The 15,658-nt window shown below is 38.5% G+C and overlaps 1 protein-coding gene across 3 annotated transcripts in view; it reads left to right on the top strand.

Annotated features, from left to right (window-relative positions):
• PPEF1 (protein phosphatase with EF-hand domain 1) overlaps nucleotides 1-15,658 on the top strand; it is a 155,182-nt gene that overhangs the window by 81,775 nt on the left and 57,749 nt on the right. For all 3 annotated transcript variants that reach the window (XM_040266542.1, XM_040266543.1, XM_040266541.1), the window contains 2 exons: nucleotides 3,709-3,869; nucleotides 11,474-11,588. In XM_040266542.1, coding sequence (XP_040122476.1) covers nucleotides 3,709-3,869; nucleotides 11,474-11,588 — 276 coding nt within the window. The remainder of the gene's footprint in view (nucleotides 1-3,708; nucleotides 3,870-11,473; nucleotides 11,589-15,658) is intronic.

Raw genomic sequence — 15,658 nt, 5'->3', positions numbered from 1 at the left:
ATGTCCATCAGCAGATGAATGGATAAGAAAGCAGTGGTACATATACACAATGGAGTAGTACTCAGCCATTAAAAAGAATGCATTTGAATCAGTCCTAATGAGGTGGATGAAGCTGGAGCCGATTATACAGAGTGAAGTAAGCCTGAAAGAAAAACACCAATACAGTATAGTAACACATATATATGGAATTTAGAAAGATAGTAATGATAACCCTGTATGAGAGATAGCAAAAGAGACACAGATTAAAGAACAATCTTTTGGACTCTGTGGGAGAGGGAGAGGGTGGGAGGACTTGGGAGAATGGCATTGAAACATGTATAATATCATATATGAAACAAATTGCCAGTCCAGGTTCGATGCATGATACTGGATGCTTGGGGCTGGTGCACTGGGACGACCCAGAGGGATGGTACGAGGAGGGAGGAGAGAGGGGGGTTCAGGATGGGGAACACGTGTATACCCGTGGTGGATTCATGTTGATGTATGGCAAAACCAATACAATATTGTAAAGTAATTAACCTCCAATTAAAATAAATTTATATTAAAAGAAAAATCAAGAACAGGTGTTGAATTTTTAAAAATGTCATTTTGACATCTATTTAACTTACTTTATGGATGCTTAAGGTTTTAATCTAGATTCATAATTCAGAAATGAAGTAACTGTAAACATGGTTCAGTTGGTGATTTTCTTTTTCCAGGAAGGTCTGGAGCTTGTTTTCAAAGTGACGTGTGGGTGGTAGAGGCAGAAATTGTGTTTTGTTTTTTTTTTTAAATTATGGGCTTTAGATTTTTCCCTGTCCAGATTTTGAGTCTGTACTGAGTAAAAGAAAAGATTGTGTGTAGGGGGTATTTGTGAGGTATTTTCTTTAGAACAACTTGTAAAAGCATCATTCTGTTGTAATTCAGGATTTTATTATATATAATTACTGTAGATTCACATTGATAGAATTGTAAACCAAATAGGTAAGGATTAATTCTAATTATATGTTTCACAAATATTCTTATGTTGCTGGCATTCATTAGATTATTATTACTGGTTACAATAGTTACAGCCCAGAAGGATAGTACTTAAATTAGAAATGTTAAAGCTTTTGATTGTTTTCATATATTGACCCACATTAGCTACCCATATTTGGAAGAGAATGTATGTTATTCTTTTTTATGTGGATAAAAAACAGCAGAAGGATTATGACTTGATGTTTACTGATATTTTATATTGAGCAGTTTTGATTAAGAATTGGTTTAGGAAAATGGTGCTTTTTCATATATTTATCACTGAACTTAAATGAGGATCATCAGATGCATGAAAGGAAGGGCCAAATTGGATTTCTTTTAAAGAAGAAAAACAATATTTTTATTATGGTCTTAAATAATATGACTGAGTTTTAATAACCAGAACTGATGGCATTGACATGCTGTGTCACTTAGCTGATGAGAAAGAGAAATTTGACAGAACACTGGTGAAGGCAGTGATCGGGAAAAGAAAGTCACTTCTTGTTTATACCTCACCAGTTGGGATTACTCAGTTAGTTTTAAAATGATATAGTGAAACTACAGGGTTGTTTTTGGTTTTGTTTGTTTGTTGTGTTTTCCCAAGAAGAGCTTAATTTGTCAGTATGTAGAGTTAAGAGGAAAGGGTTTTTTTTTTTTTTTTTAAGTAAACTGCAATTCTAAGAAAGACTACCAAGTAGAAATGATCATTAAGATAGGTAGAATATTTTGGCTTTTCTGCCTACAAAATGAACCTGAGATAAAATTTATGAAGCTGCTCTGCATTTCTAATTTTCAAACATAAAATGAAGTAGTTTAATTTTTTCAAATTTCAAACTGTATCCAAATGAGAAAAATAGCCTCTGCTGTATCTCAGTGAAGACAGACATTGTTACTCCTAAATTTAACTTGTTATAAAGCATCATCAACTGCCCCCACAAAATATTGGGGTACACAATAATTTAGAAAGCATTTTAAAATTACCAAATATAATGACTGTAGAAGGAAATTTCGTTTAGTTTTTAATTGTAATCTCTCATTCTAACTGAGTCTCGAAAAGCAGTGTTTTCTATCCACATCTGCTGACATCGTACCTTCCAAGCCAATAGAGTTTCTGATTAATGAGCTTAGTAGCAATTCAGTGTTAATGAATTGAAGAGTATGTTATCATCCTCCATGTCACTTATCTGTTACCACAATAATACTGTGTATTAAACAACCACAATAACTCAGTAGCCTGTAATAAACATTTCTTTCTGCTCACAAGTCTACAGATTAGTTGAGCACTTCTACAGATCTTGGCATACTTGATTTGAGAGTTTTTCAGGTCTTGGCTGGAGTTCACTAAAGTGTTTGCAGGTCTGCTGGCTGGTGGCTGATCTAGGTGTCCTTGGATAGGATGACTCAGCTCTGTTCTGCATGATCTTGGAGCTTTCACTAGACTGGCTTTGTGGGAGTGGCATGCTTTCGTGGAAGCATACAAGGCGCCCTGAGGCCTTGGCTTAGAACTGATACATAACATTTCCACTACATTCTTCAATCCAACTCAAGTCACAAACCCAACCCCGCTTCAAGGGCTGGAGAAAGAGGCTCTGAATGAGGGTGGCTGCAAAATCATATTAAAAAAGGGCATGACTAGAGGTTGGAGTAGAGAATGAGGGATACTTGTGCAATCAGTCTGCCGTATCCCTTTTCATCTTTCTCCACCTGAATTGGCCAGATTTCTCTTCTTGTTTCATAGGCAGTCTAGCAAGAAAGAGATCCTGGGTTTCAGCACCTACTGAAATGAGCAGTGCAGGTAATCTGTTACACAGAAATTTCTCTGCCAGAGAGAGGCCCTTTGGGAATTTCTGCCTGTGGTTGGTCTTCTGACTTTATCTACTTTGTTACCAAGAAGAAAGAAAAATCATGTCAGAAAACTGGTTTTTATGTGATGAGAGAAACCAGTTACAGCTAAGTAAAATTTGAAGCATTTAACAGGAAAAAATTGAATTGCCATTTAATTTTCTGTGGATCCTAAAGAGTTACAGATGTTTGAATCAAATACAATGCATCTTCAGCCCCATTTGTAAAACTCTAAGATATTAGAGGGAGAAGGCGATGGCACCCCACTCCAGTACTCTTGCCTAGAAAATTCCATGGATGGAGGAGCCTGGTAGGCTGTTACTAGAGTGCACACACACACACAAAAAGGTAGAACTAGAGCTGTGCTGTGCTCAGTCACTCACTCGTGTCCAACTCTGCAATCCCATGGTCTTCAGCCTGGCAGACGCCTCAGTCCATGATATTTTGTAGGCAAGAATACTGGAGTGGGTTGCTTGCCATTTCCTTCTCCAGGGGATGTACCCAGACCAGGGATAGAACCTGAGTCTTCTGCATTGGCAGACAGATATTTTACCACTGAGCCACTTGGAAAGCCCTTCAGAGCATCAAAATACCTTGATTGATCAGTTTTCTCTGTGCACCACCCTCTCCTCCCCACTAATGAACTCACTGCTTTGGTAAAATGTCCACCCAGGAAGGAATAATGATGATTCATGTGAATATACCTACTGATCTGAGAACAAGTCATTCCTCATGGTTATATGTGGGATATCTTGGTATTTGTAACATTTAATACAGTGCTTTACATGGGCTAGATATTCAAGAAGGTATTAATTGTATTTTAAGTATGGGAATGTTGATTCTTCCCCCCCTTTCCTGTCTTTCCATTTCCAGGATTAGTAACTCGCCTTTTTGGTAGCAGCATTCAGGACAAGGATAGACAAGACTATTTGGAGTTGATAGAAATCCCAGACTCCTACTGTGGTCCTCGGCTGCAATTTCCTCTCACTTTTACTGACATTGATTTACTTATTGAGGCCTTCAAGCAACAACAGGCAAGTGGAAGCAGATACTGTCCTGACCCTTGTACATAACATGTGTTCAATAACTATCTATTGAAAGGACGAAAACACTGCAGCAGAAATGCATTCCCTTGGGGAAAAAACTCCACATTAAGTGAGTGCTACCCTCTGCTTTGTTTAACCCATTAAATAGAAGCTTCTTAAGGTACACAAAAACCTCCTTTCTGTCTATAGGCTCACAGTATTTCCTTGTTCTTTTTCTGAGATGTAATTCACATACTATAAAATTCACCATTTTAAAGTGTATGATTCAGTGCTTTTTAGTCTACTCACAAGATTGTGCAACAATCACTAATATCAAATCCCAGAACATTTTCTTCGCCTCCCAAAGAAGTGCCACACCCATTACGATTCCCTCCTCCTCCACTCCAGGCAATCACTGTTCTACTTTCTGTCTCTATGGATTTTTCTATTCCAAATGTTTCATACAAAAGGAATTATATAATATGTTTCCTTTCGTATGTGGCTGCTTTCCCTTAGCATAATGTTTTTAAGATTCATTCATGGCATAGTATGTTTCAGTACTCCTTTATTTTAATGTCTGGCTAATATTCTGTATTTTGGGGGGTTTTTTTTGATAAATGATGCTTATCAAGTTGAGGAAGTTTCCTTCTATTCCTAGTCTTCTCAGTGGCTTTATCATGAAAAGGTGTTGGAATTTGTCAAATGCTTTTTCTGCATCAGTGGAGATCATTGTGTGTTTTTTCCCCCTTTTTTCTAGTAACACTGTGTATTACACTGATTAGTTTTCTTATGTTGAACCACCCTTATATTCCTGGAATAAATCCCACTTGGTCATCGTTTATAATTCTTTAAAAATTCTGTTGGATTTGGTTTGCTGGTGTTTTGTTGAGGATTTTTACATTTTATTCGTAAGGGATATTGGTTTGTATTTTCTTTTCCTGTGATGTCTTTATCTGGCTTTGATATCAAGATAATACTGGCCTCATGGAATGAGTCAGGAATTGCTTCCTACTCTTCTGTATTTTAGAAGAGTTTGAGAAGAATTGGTGTTACTTCTTTAAATGTTTTGTAGAGTTCACAAGTGAAGCTCCTGGGTCTTGCACTTTATGATTACTGATTCAATCTCTGCTTGTTCTAGATGTGTTCAGATTTTGTGTTTCTTCTTGAGTAAGTCTTGATAATTTGTCTGTTTCCAGGAATTTGTCACTTTCATCTTTTTAAGTTATCTAATTTGTTAGTATGCAATTGTTCATAATATTCTCTTGTAATTCTTTTTATTTCTTTTAGGTCAGTGGTAATGTCCCCATTTTCATTTCTGATTATAGTTATTTGCCTTTTCTCTCTTTTTTCTTGGCCGGTCTAGGTAAAATTTTCCCAACTTCGTAGCTCTTTTCAAAGAACCAACTTTTGGTTTTGTTGATTGTCTCTTATTTTTTGGTTCTCTATTTAATTATCTGCACTCTAGTTCTTCTTCTGCTGGCTTTCAGTTTAATTTGCTCTTCTTTTTCTAGCTCCTTAAGCATTAAGTTAGGCTTTCATTTGAGATTTTTCTTTGTTTTTGTAGGCATTTACAGCCATACATTTCTTGCTAAGCATTGTTTTCACTGTATCCCATAAGTTTTGGTATGTTATGTTTTCATTTTTGTTGATCTCAAAGTATTTTCTCATTTCCCTTGTGACTTCTTTGACCCATCAGTTGTTCAAAAGTACGTTGTTTAATTTCCACATATTTGTGAATTTTCCAGTTTTCCTTCTGTTACTGATTTCTAGTTTCATTGCATTGTGGTCAGAGAAGATACTTTGTGTGATTTCAGTTTTTTAGAATGTATTGAGGCTTATTTTGTGGCCTAACATCTGGTCTGTCCTGGAGAATGTTCCATGTGCCCTTGTAAAGATGTGCAGTCTGCTGTTGTTGGGTGGAGTATTCTGTAGATGTCTCAGGATTAGTTGTGTGAGGAGTATCTGAAGTTTCTTTTCTTTTTTAGTTTTATTAATTAATATTTTTATTTTTTTGGCCATACCATGCAGCATGTGGGATCTTAGTTCCCTGTCCAGTGATTGAACCTGTGCCCCTGAAGTAGAAGTGTGGAGTCTTAACCATTGGACCACCAGGGAAATCCCCTGAAATTTCTTTTCTTTTAGCCTGTGTTCACTTAGTGTTTTGATAAGGATTTCCTTGAACACCAAGAGCCATTAAGAAAGAAAGAAGGAGAGAGAGATAAAGGCCAGAGGAAGGAAGGAGAAAAGGGGAAAAGAAAGAAGGGAAGGAAGAAAAATCTAATCTCTGCAGACTGGCTCTGTGTTTGTATACTACTCCTTTACCACTTAGCCTGACTGTTTACAAATCTATCATAGCCTTTACTTTATACTTAGTATGTTAGTTGCTCAGTTGTGTCTCTTTGCAACCCCATGGACTGTACCTCTGTCCATGGAATTCTCCAGGCAAGAATACTGGAGTGGGTAGGCAGCCATTCTCTTTTCCAGAGGATCTTCTTGACCCAGGGATTGAACCTGGGACTCCTGCATTGCAGGCATATTCTTTACCGTCTGAGCCACCAGGTGATCCACTGAGCCATATTTAAGTTGCCTCTTTCTTGATTCAGCATTTCCGTGGTTGCTGTGAGCTTTGACTATTTCCCAAAGTTCTGATGAAGTTGAATCTGACTGGTTTGTTTGTTTGATCTGTTTTTTCGGGTTGATTTTTCAGTGTTTCTGCAGGGGGATGGGATCTTGGAACTACCTGCTCCATTAGTTTCTGACATCACCCCGAAACCATCACTTTGACCTTAAGGGCATATCCTAGGAGTAAGAGTGAGTGAAAAGTGCTGGCTCTGTAGGGTATGAAGCAAAATTTTCAATCATCTAATTCCTAAAATTGAGATCATCCTGGACAGCTAATGCTCCTAGCCACCTGCTGAAAGAAAATATAAATCCTTTCTGTAAGAAAATAGGCTTCAAGTTTTCATATACAATATCCAGAACTTAATACAAGTGTTAACCAGGCATAGGAAGATGCAAGATTCACGAAAGAAAACAGGCAAACCACAAGCAGTGCAAACAAACCTATAGAGTTTTTAGATAATGGCATTATCAGACTCAGACTTTAAAGTAAGTATGCTTAATATGCTCAAGGATATAAAAGATAAGACAAAAATCCAAGGAGTTCTGAAAAGACAGACAGTTTTGATTTTATAAAAATGAAAAGATTGTGTTGTTAAGGAAAGACAAAAAGATTCAACATAGTGTACAGTGTGTTCCCTTTTGTTAAACAAAATTAATAAGCATTATATATATATATAGGTTTTAAAAAATTAAGATAAAAGTCACATAACATAAAATTGATTTTTTAAAACCAATTTAAATGAAGTGTATGATGCATTGGTTTTTCGTATATTCCCAGTATTGTACAACCATCACCATTTTCTAATTTCGGAACACTTCTATCATCCTCAAAACAAAGCCTGGTATCCATTAAGCAGTCACTTCCCATTTTCCCTTCTCCCTAGCCCCTGTCAACTACCAGTTTACTTTCTGTCTCTACAGATTTGCCTAATCTGGACATTTATATAAATGGATTCATATGTAGCCTTTTGTGCTTGGTGGCTTCTCCTTGGCTTTGTTTTCAAGGTTCATTCATACTGTAGCATGTATCAGTACCTCATTCCTATTTTTGGTTGAATAATATTCCTTTGTGTGAATATACCACATGTTATTTAAGGAATTATGTGCTTATATATATGTTTACATGTTCATATGTAGTTATATTGATTTTTATAGGCTGGCAAGTACACAGAATATTTTTTAGAAAGATACTTCAAACAGTGGCTGTTTCTTGGGATAGGGAAAGGGGACTGATGTCTGGCAAAGAAGGAGAATTGCTTTTCATTGTTATGCTTCTTTTTCCTGTTTAAATTTGTATTTCAACTTTACAAAGAACTTTTCTTTTTTTTAAAAAACTAGTTGCTTTTTTTGGGGGCCATGCTACGCAGCTTGAGAGGGTGAATTCACAGCCTCAGCAATGAAAGCGTGGAGTCCTAACCACTGGGCAGCCAGGGAATTCCCTAGTTACTTTTTAAGAAAGAAAATCCTTTAAAAGTACTGTTTTCCTCTCTCGGTGCCTTAAAAAGACTGTGAATATTTTATTTGAGTTGCCACTTAATCTGAATATATTTATAAGCATATAAACCAACATGAGTTAACTCTTTTGAGTAGTATTTAATATTGCAATTGTAAACACAAGTAAAATGCAATTGAAAGAGAAGTACACTGGCTCTGTAGGGACTAATACAACCAATGTGATTTTAGACAATTGAAAAAGGACCCAGAAAAACTATTTTTATAATAGGAATTTTCTGTTGTTGCAATATATCCTCATTGAATTTGTTAATTTAACTTAAAACAACAACTGCCTTTTCAGGCAGCAATTACTCTTATTAATGCTACAAATGGTCCAAAAAGTCTGTAGTGGCAAGCTAAGGTAACACTGAAGCCAGTTTTAGGAATCAGTAAATTAAATAAATGCCAGTTCATATATCAGTAAATCATTTTATCAAAGTGTTTTGCCTGTTCCTTTAAAATGTGGCTAAAGGAAAGGTTACATTCAAGATTTGACTCACCCTGTCAAATTGAATAGATTTAAAATGCATTGAATAGATTTAAAATGCTATTGTGGGGGGAATGCTTATCAATCCATTAGGTTTGGGAAGACAGGAAATAGGGCTTGCTCCCTACTAATCAACATCCAGGGTCCCTTCTCTTCCTAATTCTCACGTTGCTTCAAATCATGCTTCCTGTTGTTGTTTTTTAATTATTTAATCATGAAAATTCTCCAAACTTAAATATTTTTGATTAGAAAATAATTTCATTATTTTAATTGGAAATGGAAACTTCAGGACACCATGAGATAGGATTGTTCCAAAGGGTTCCATCTGTCCTAAATCTGATACCCAAAGCATTGTTGTTGTTGTTTAGTCCCTAAGTTTTGTCCAGCTCTTTGTGACCCCATAGACTGTAGCCCGCCAGGCTCCTCTGTCCATGGGATTCTCCAGGCAAGAATACTGGAGTGGGTTGCCATACCCTTCTCCAGGAATCTTGCCAACCCAGGAATCAAACCCCGCATCTCCTGCTTAGCAGGCGGATACTTTACCACTGAGCCATCTAGGAAGTTCACCTAAAGCATTATCTGAACAGTATGTAGAAAACAACCTCTCTTAGTCTCCAATAATCTAAACCAGTCAGTGCTGTCCAATAGAAATATAATGTGATCCACATACATATTTAAAATCTTCTAGTAGTCAATATTTGGAGAAGGCAATGGCACCCCACTCCAGTACTCCTGCCTGGAAAATCTCATGGACGGAGAAGCCTGGAAGGCTGCAGTCCATGGGGTCGCTGAGGGTTGGACACGACTGAGCGACTTCACTTTCACTTTTCACTCACGCATTGGAGAAGGAAATGGCAACCCACTCCAGTGTTCTTGCCTAGAGAATCCCAGGGACGGGGGAGCCTGGTGGGCTGCCGTCTATGGGGTCACACAGAGTCGGACACGACTGAAGTGACTTAGCAGCGGCAGCAGTAGTCAATATTAGGCTTCCCTCATAGCTCAATAGGTAAAGAATCTGACTGCAATGTAGGAGACCCAGGTTCGATCCCTGGGTCGGGAAGATCCCCTGGAGAAGGAAATGGCAACCCACTCCAGTATTCTTGCCTGGAGAATCCCATGGACAGAGGAGCCTGGCGGGCTACAGTCCATGGTGTTGCAAGTCAGACACGACTTAGCAACTAAACCACCAGTAGTCAATATTATAAAAGCGAAAAGAAAAAAGTGAAGTTAATTTTAATAATGTGTTTCATTTATCCCAACATGTAAAGTTATCATTTTAGTATGTAATCATATTAAAAGTTTTTAATGAGATATTTTACTTTTTTATATACTAAATCTTTAAAATACAGTGTGTATTTTGGGCTTATATTATGTCTTAGTTTTGACTAGCCCCATTTCAAGTGGTCAGTAGCCCCATGTGACCAGTTTCTACTGCATTGGACAATACAGGTACAAACATTTCTGACCATAAAGTCGTATTCAGTTCAGTTCAGTCACTCAGTCGTGTCCAACTCTTTGTGACCCCATGAATCGCAGCACGTCAGGTCTCCCTGTCCATCACCAACTCCCGGAGTTCACTCAAACTCATGTCCATCCATCAAGTCGGTGATGCCATCCAGCCATCTCATCCTCTGTCGTCCCCTTCTCCCCCTGCCCCCAATCCCTCCCAGCATCAGAGTCTTTTCCAGTGAGTCAACTCTTTGCACGAGGTGGCCAAAGTATTAGAGTTTCAGCTTTAGCATCAGTCCTTCCAATGAACACCCAGGACTGATCTCCTTCAGAATGGACTAGTTGGATCTCCTTGCAGTCCGAGGGACTCTCAAGAGTCTTCTCCAACACCACAGTTCAAAAGCATCAATTCTTCGGTGCTCAGCTTTCTTCACAGTCCAACTCTCACATCCATACATGACCACCGGAAAAACCTAAGTTTGTATCAGCTACATCATTTTTTGGGTTATGTATTTGGAATATTTTATAATTAAAAAAGAGAATGATAAAACAAAAAACCAAAAAGCCTGGAGGAGAAAACCCAGTAAATCTGTCCAAAACAATGCTGTCATCAACACTGTAACTGGAGGAGACCAAGGAATGAATAGTCATTACAGGAGATAGTTGGAATTGTTTACTTGACTTTGCAGTATGTTTTACACTTAGACTTGTATATAAATGTGCTTGCTGGCCTGTACCCTCACATCTGTGTACCAAATACTGAGCCACAGCAGGGACACCTGGCTCAGGAGTCCCTTGAGGCTTGTCTGGCTGCCTTGTGAGATCTCCTAACCCAGCACCCGCACCTAGCTCCCAGCCCGAGCTGCACAGAAATGCAAAGGTGCACAGAAATGCAAAGAAGCCCCTCTTGTCCAATCTTTCTCTCCCTCTCTTTCTTTCTCCTTCTCTCTCTTTTCCCTCCTTTTCTTTTATTTTTTATTTATGTTTTTGCCTGCTAATTTCTTAGGCCAGGGGAGGCTCCTTTTTTCCCTGTTACCTCTCTTGGGTTCTAAGGACCAAGAATCATCAGAAATGTTTTGTGAATGGGTGATGTCAATTAAGAACATGAGACTATAGACATGCTAGGAACTTTTCATTCATTCAACTTAAAAATCTCTGCTGCTGCTCCTGCTGCTGCTAAGTCGCTTCAGTCGTGTCCGACTCTGTGCGACCCCAGAGACGGCAGCCCACCAGGCTCCCCCGTCCCTGGGATTCTCCAAGCAAGAGCACTGGAGTGGGTTGCCATTTCCTTCTCCAATGCATGAAAGTGAAAAGTGAAAGTGAAGTTGCTCAGTTGTGTCCGACTCCTAGCAACCCCATGGACTGCAGCCCACCAGGCTCTTCCTTCCATGGGATTTGCCTGGCAAGAGTACTGGAGTGGGTTGCCATTGCCCTCTCTGTACAAATCTCTAGTGAGAGCTTATTATGTGCCAGATACTGTGCCAGGATAAATACATTGCTTTCTATGCACTCATGCCTTTCTTCCTAGTTCACTATATCTATTTCCTCTTCACCCTCACAGATACTTCATGCTTATTATGTCTTAGAGGTGCTGTTTGAAACCAAGAAAGTCCTGCAGCAAATGCCGAATTTCACTCATACAAACACATCTCCATCCAAAGAGATAACAATTTGTGGTAAGTTTCAGGGCCGAGTTGCCAGATTAATATTTAGGAGCCTCTTGGTTCTACATCATTGGCCTAACTTGAAAACTGTGTAAATTGGACTGTATTAAGGGAAAAGTGTTAATATAGAGTTATCTATCATGATAATACTGTTCCCCATCTTGTCTTTGTTTTGCATACCAGCTGGCAGGAATTAATTATGTGAGAAATTAAAGAACTCTTAGCTTTTTATAAAGGCAGGCAGCATTTTAGTACAGAAAACTACCCATGGGTGGAATAAGCGTTCTTTGCTCTCCATCTAGCTATCATTATCTTTGTTCCATGTTGCTTTTTCTAGATGGGCCTCTGCATGCCACTTCTGCTGGGAAGGGAAAAGCCCAAGGCAGGGTGGAGATTAAACTCTTCTCTTCCCTTGGCTGCTGTTTGAGATTTTTCATCTGGTCTCTGTAGCTTTTAGAAGAGTGAGAATGTCCCAGAAATCTTTTCCTTGTTCTTCTAAATAACAAGAGCTGAGATTTTGCTATCATATAGGCCAGCCTGGCAGGATATTGCTTCAGGAAGCAGTACACATTGAAATTCATCACAGTTGGTGCTCAGCATGCTTGCAACTGTCTGAGAATGGAGTTTGTGGAAGGAACAGCAATTCTCTTAACTTCTAATTAAGCCTTTAGGTTACAACACAGTGATTGTTATTTTCCAAATCAATTTTTAGCCCATGTTTCTTTTACTCTGGCAGGTAGAATGGATTTGACAATCTAATTCAACCATTTCCATTTCTAGCATTTGATAGTGGTGACAGAGACTTGAGGTAGCAGTATACACTCCATGTCATGCCTGGACTCAGGCTTTTGAAGAGCCCTTAATGGTTCAGTTTCAACCTGATCAGGCTACCACATCTCTGCCTACCAGATGATGCATCTCAGCAGTGGGGACCTTTTATTCAAGACCTCATTGGCTTTTACTTTCCACGCAGATAAAGAATTTGGAGTTATGAGGCTCAGGAAGCCAGGTGAACCAATGAAGCCTGTGGAGCCAGGGCAAGATTTGCTCTCAAAGTGTAATATAATAAGCCAAACAGAGACTGTGATCTGCTCCTGTATGTTTCTAGTACACCTCCAGTTGCCATTGGAGACTTGTCTTTGCATAAAAGGATTTAGAAGAAGACATGAATTAATTAGAGGGCATGTAAATTCTAGAATCACAAAATGTAAGGACTGAATGGTTCTTACAGAGGTCAGCTGATCTGTCCCTTGTTCTTATGGATAAAATTGAGACCCAGAAATGGTATTGCCTTCCATACATTTCTATGTAATAACTTTCCCCTTCTCTCCACCCCAGCTCACTCAGCTGGTTAGTGGCAGAGTCAGAATTTCAGATCTTTTGCATCCCGGGTTAGAGTCAGTCCCATATCTGCTATCCCAGTCCCATTGTGCACCACTCTGACTGGTGTTTCATTTTCCATCACAAGACAGAGATTAGGGAATGGATTGATTGGACAGTTGCATTTTTTAAAAGATACATCTTGGGCATTTATTAATATTTCCAGACTTTTTCCACATAGCACCATTGGTAGAAGGAAAAGCCAGGCTCATACATTTCCATAGCATAGGAATTTTCATTAAATTGTCTTTAATAGCCCCATTGAACCTAGAAAAATTTGGCCATCATTTAAAATTGGGGCCACATTTTGAAAACCACCCTCTGTTTAAGACAGTATTAGGAAAGGGAGAGAAATTATGATGAGTCTTTACCATCATTTTAATTTCCAGATTGAGTTTTTTACATGCACATCTAAACATGCTGCATGGTTCTTAACGGGCATGAAATATAGGTGTTTTAGTCTACATCTATATTATAAAAGTTAACCGTGTATGTACTTATATTTTTATATGCAGTGAAAATATCTTTCTGTGGCTTTTACATGATATATTGAGTGTTATCTTTTGCTGTCCAACTAGAAGTTGGTTATATCTTTATAACCTCAACTATTAATATGTTGAAACCAATTCATTTATTAGCTTGCTAGCTACAACACTTCTGACTACCCAAAGCTTTGAAAGACAAGTCATCCTGAAGAGAATTAGGAAAACAAAATAATTAAAAATATATATTTAACTAATAGGTAAAGTTCTTCCATTTTTATTTCCTTAGATTTGGAGTGAGAGCAATGAGATTTAAATATGCAGTAGTATTAATACGCTCTCAATATTATTCTTGTTCAGTCGCTAAGTCATGTCCGACTCTTTGTGACGCCATGGACTGCAGCACGTCAGGCTTCCCTGTCCCTCACTATCTCCCAGAGACCTGGGATACTGGGATCCTTGAGATCTGCCCTGAACTAAGAACCACTCATCTCTGCAGTCCTATTTTAAGGCTGCTCTCCTTAAATAGGAGCTATTGGAAGCTTCTAATGTGGAATTGGAAACAATTTAAAAGTCACATGTTTTCCAAACTACATTTTTCTATTTGACACAATTTTGAAAGCTCCTAAAGTTACAATGAAGCCAGTGAATCTCTTGATTTCCATATTGCTGAAAGCTCCAGAAATGGCTTTTGCTGACTGGTAAATGTCCCAGTGACCAGTGCTATCCTTGCCTTGCTGATCACGGAAAAGTTCCAGGGTCTCTGTAGGATCCAGTGGCAACAGCACATAGTACTGAACATGAAGAACAGCAGCAGCAACCCCTCTGGACATTCCTGTAGCTCTTCATGGTCTGTGGAGCCCCTTGGCATCCATCGTCTCCCCATGTCCCCCTGAGGTGGGTGGAGAAGTTTGTATTATCCTCACTTTGCTGATGAGAAGACTGAAGCTCAAAGTGGTGGGTCCTTTTCTAGGTTACCCAGCAAGAAACAGTATCAAGGTGTCAAAAACAGCTCTCCAGAACTTTCTTCTACAGTAGCCCATATGAAGTGCCTACTTTTGGCCATATGAGTACGTTTTAGCCAAGATCTTTAACGCGGGTGACTTTAACCACGAGGGATGTTGTTCTAGATGAGGGCTTGATAAGCTTTTCTCTAAGGAACAGGATGATAAACATTTTGGCTTTGTAAACCATATGGTCTCTGTGGCCAACTACTCGGCTCTGCCCTAGTAGCTCAAAAGCAGCCCTAGACAATATGTAAATGAGTTGAGTTCAGTTGCTTAGTCATGTCCAACTCTGTGACCCCATGGATTGCAGCATACCAGGACTTCCTGTCCATCACCAACTCCCGGAGCTTGGTCGAACTCAAGTCCATTAAGTCGGTGATGCCATCCAACCATCTCATTCTCTGTCATCCCCTTCTCCTCCCACTCTCAATCTCTCCCAGCAGCAGAGTCTTTTCCAGTGGGTCAGCTCTTTGCATCAGGTGGCCAAAGGATTCAGCTTCAGCATCAGTCCTTCCAATGAATATTCAGGATTGATTTCCTTTAAGATTGACTGGTTTGATCTCCTTGCTTAATATTAATATTGTAGCCATTTTATACATAAGTGCTGGTGATGTTGTATTTTTATTTTGTTACTCCCATAATAATTAGACTCACCTCTTGTATATGTTTGGTTAATTTTGTTTGTAGCATTTTTAAACAAACTGGGGAAAAGTATTCCTAAATTAAATTACATTTGGTAATAAAGTTGGATATAAGGAATAAAAAATTATCATCAAAGCTTATGAAAGACAAATATTTACCTAGAAATAGTTATCCAAATAGGGCTTTTGAATATTCACATATTTGCTCTTGTTTTTAAATTAATGGCTTCATATATTTACATGATTTCTTGAGTTTTATAAAGCAATGCCTTCATTTTTATTCTTGCTAATAGTCTCATTAAGAGAATGTCAAATATCTACTCACAATTTTTAAGTTTCAGGTTCTACTGCATAATCTTGAAACCATGGCTTTAAAAAGCTGTGCATTTAGCAATTGAACTTAATTATTGAATGCCTACTATGCAGCAGGTACTATAGGAGGCATTTAGGGGTTTAATGATAAATAATATTGCTGTTCTCCTAGAGATTCTCCTAGTGTAGGCAGTAGAGTACAGTACAGTTTTGAAGTGAGATAAAGTTGAGTTTGAATTCCAGCTCTGCTACTTGGTAGC

This window comes from Oryx dammah, unplaced genomic scaffold, assembly GCF_014754425.2.
Source record: "Oryx dammah isolate SB20612 unplaced genomic scaffold, SCBI_Odam_1.1 HiC_scaffold_23, whole genome shotgun sequence".
Lineage (NCBI taxonomy): Eukaryota > Metazoa > Chordata > Mammalia > Artiodactyla > Bovidae > Oryx > Oryx dammah.
Note: the sequence above shows the minus strand (reverse complement) of the source record. Positions and strands in the feature narration are given on the sequence as shown.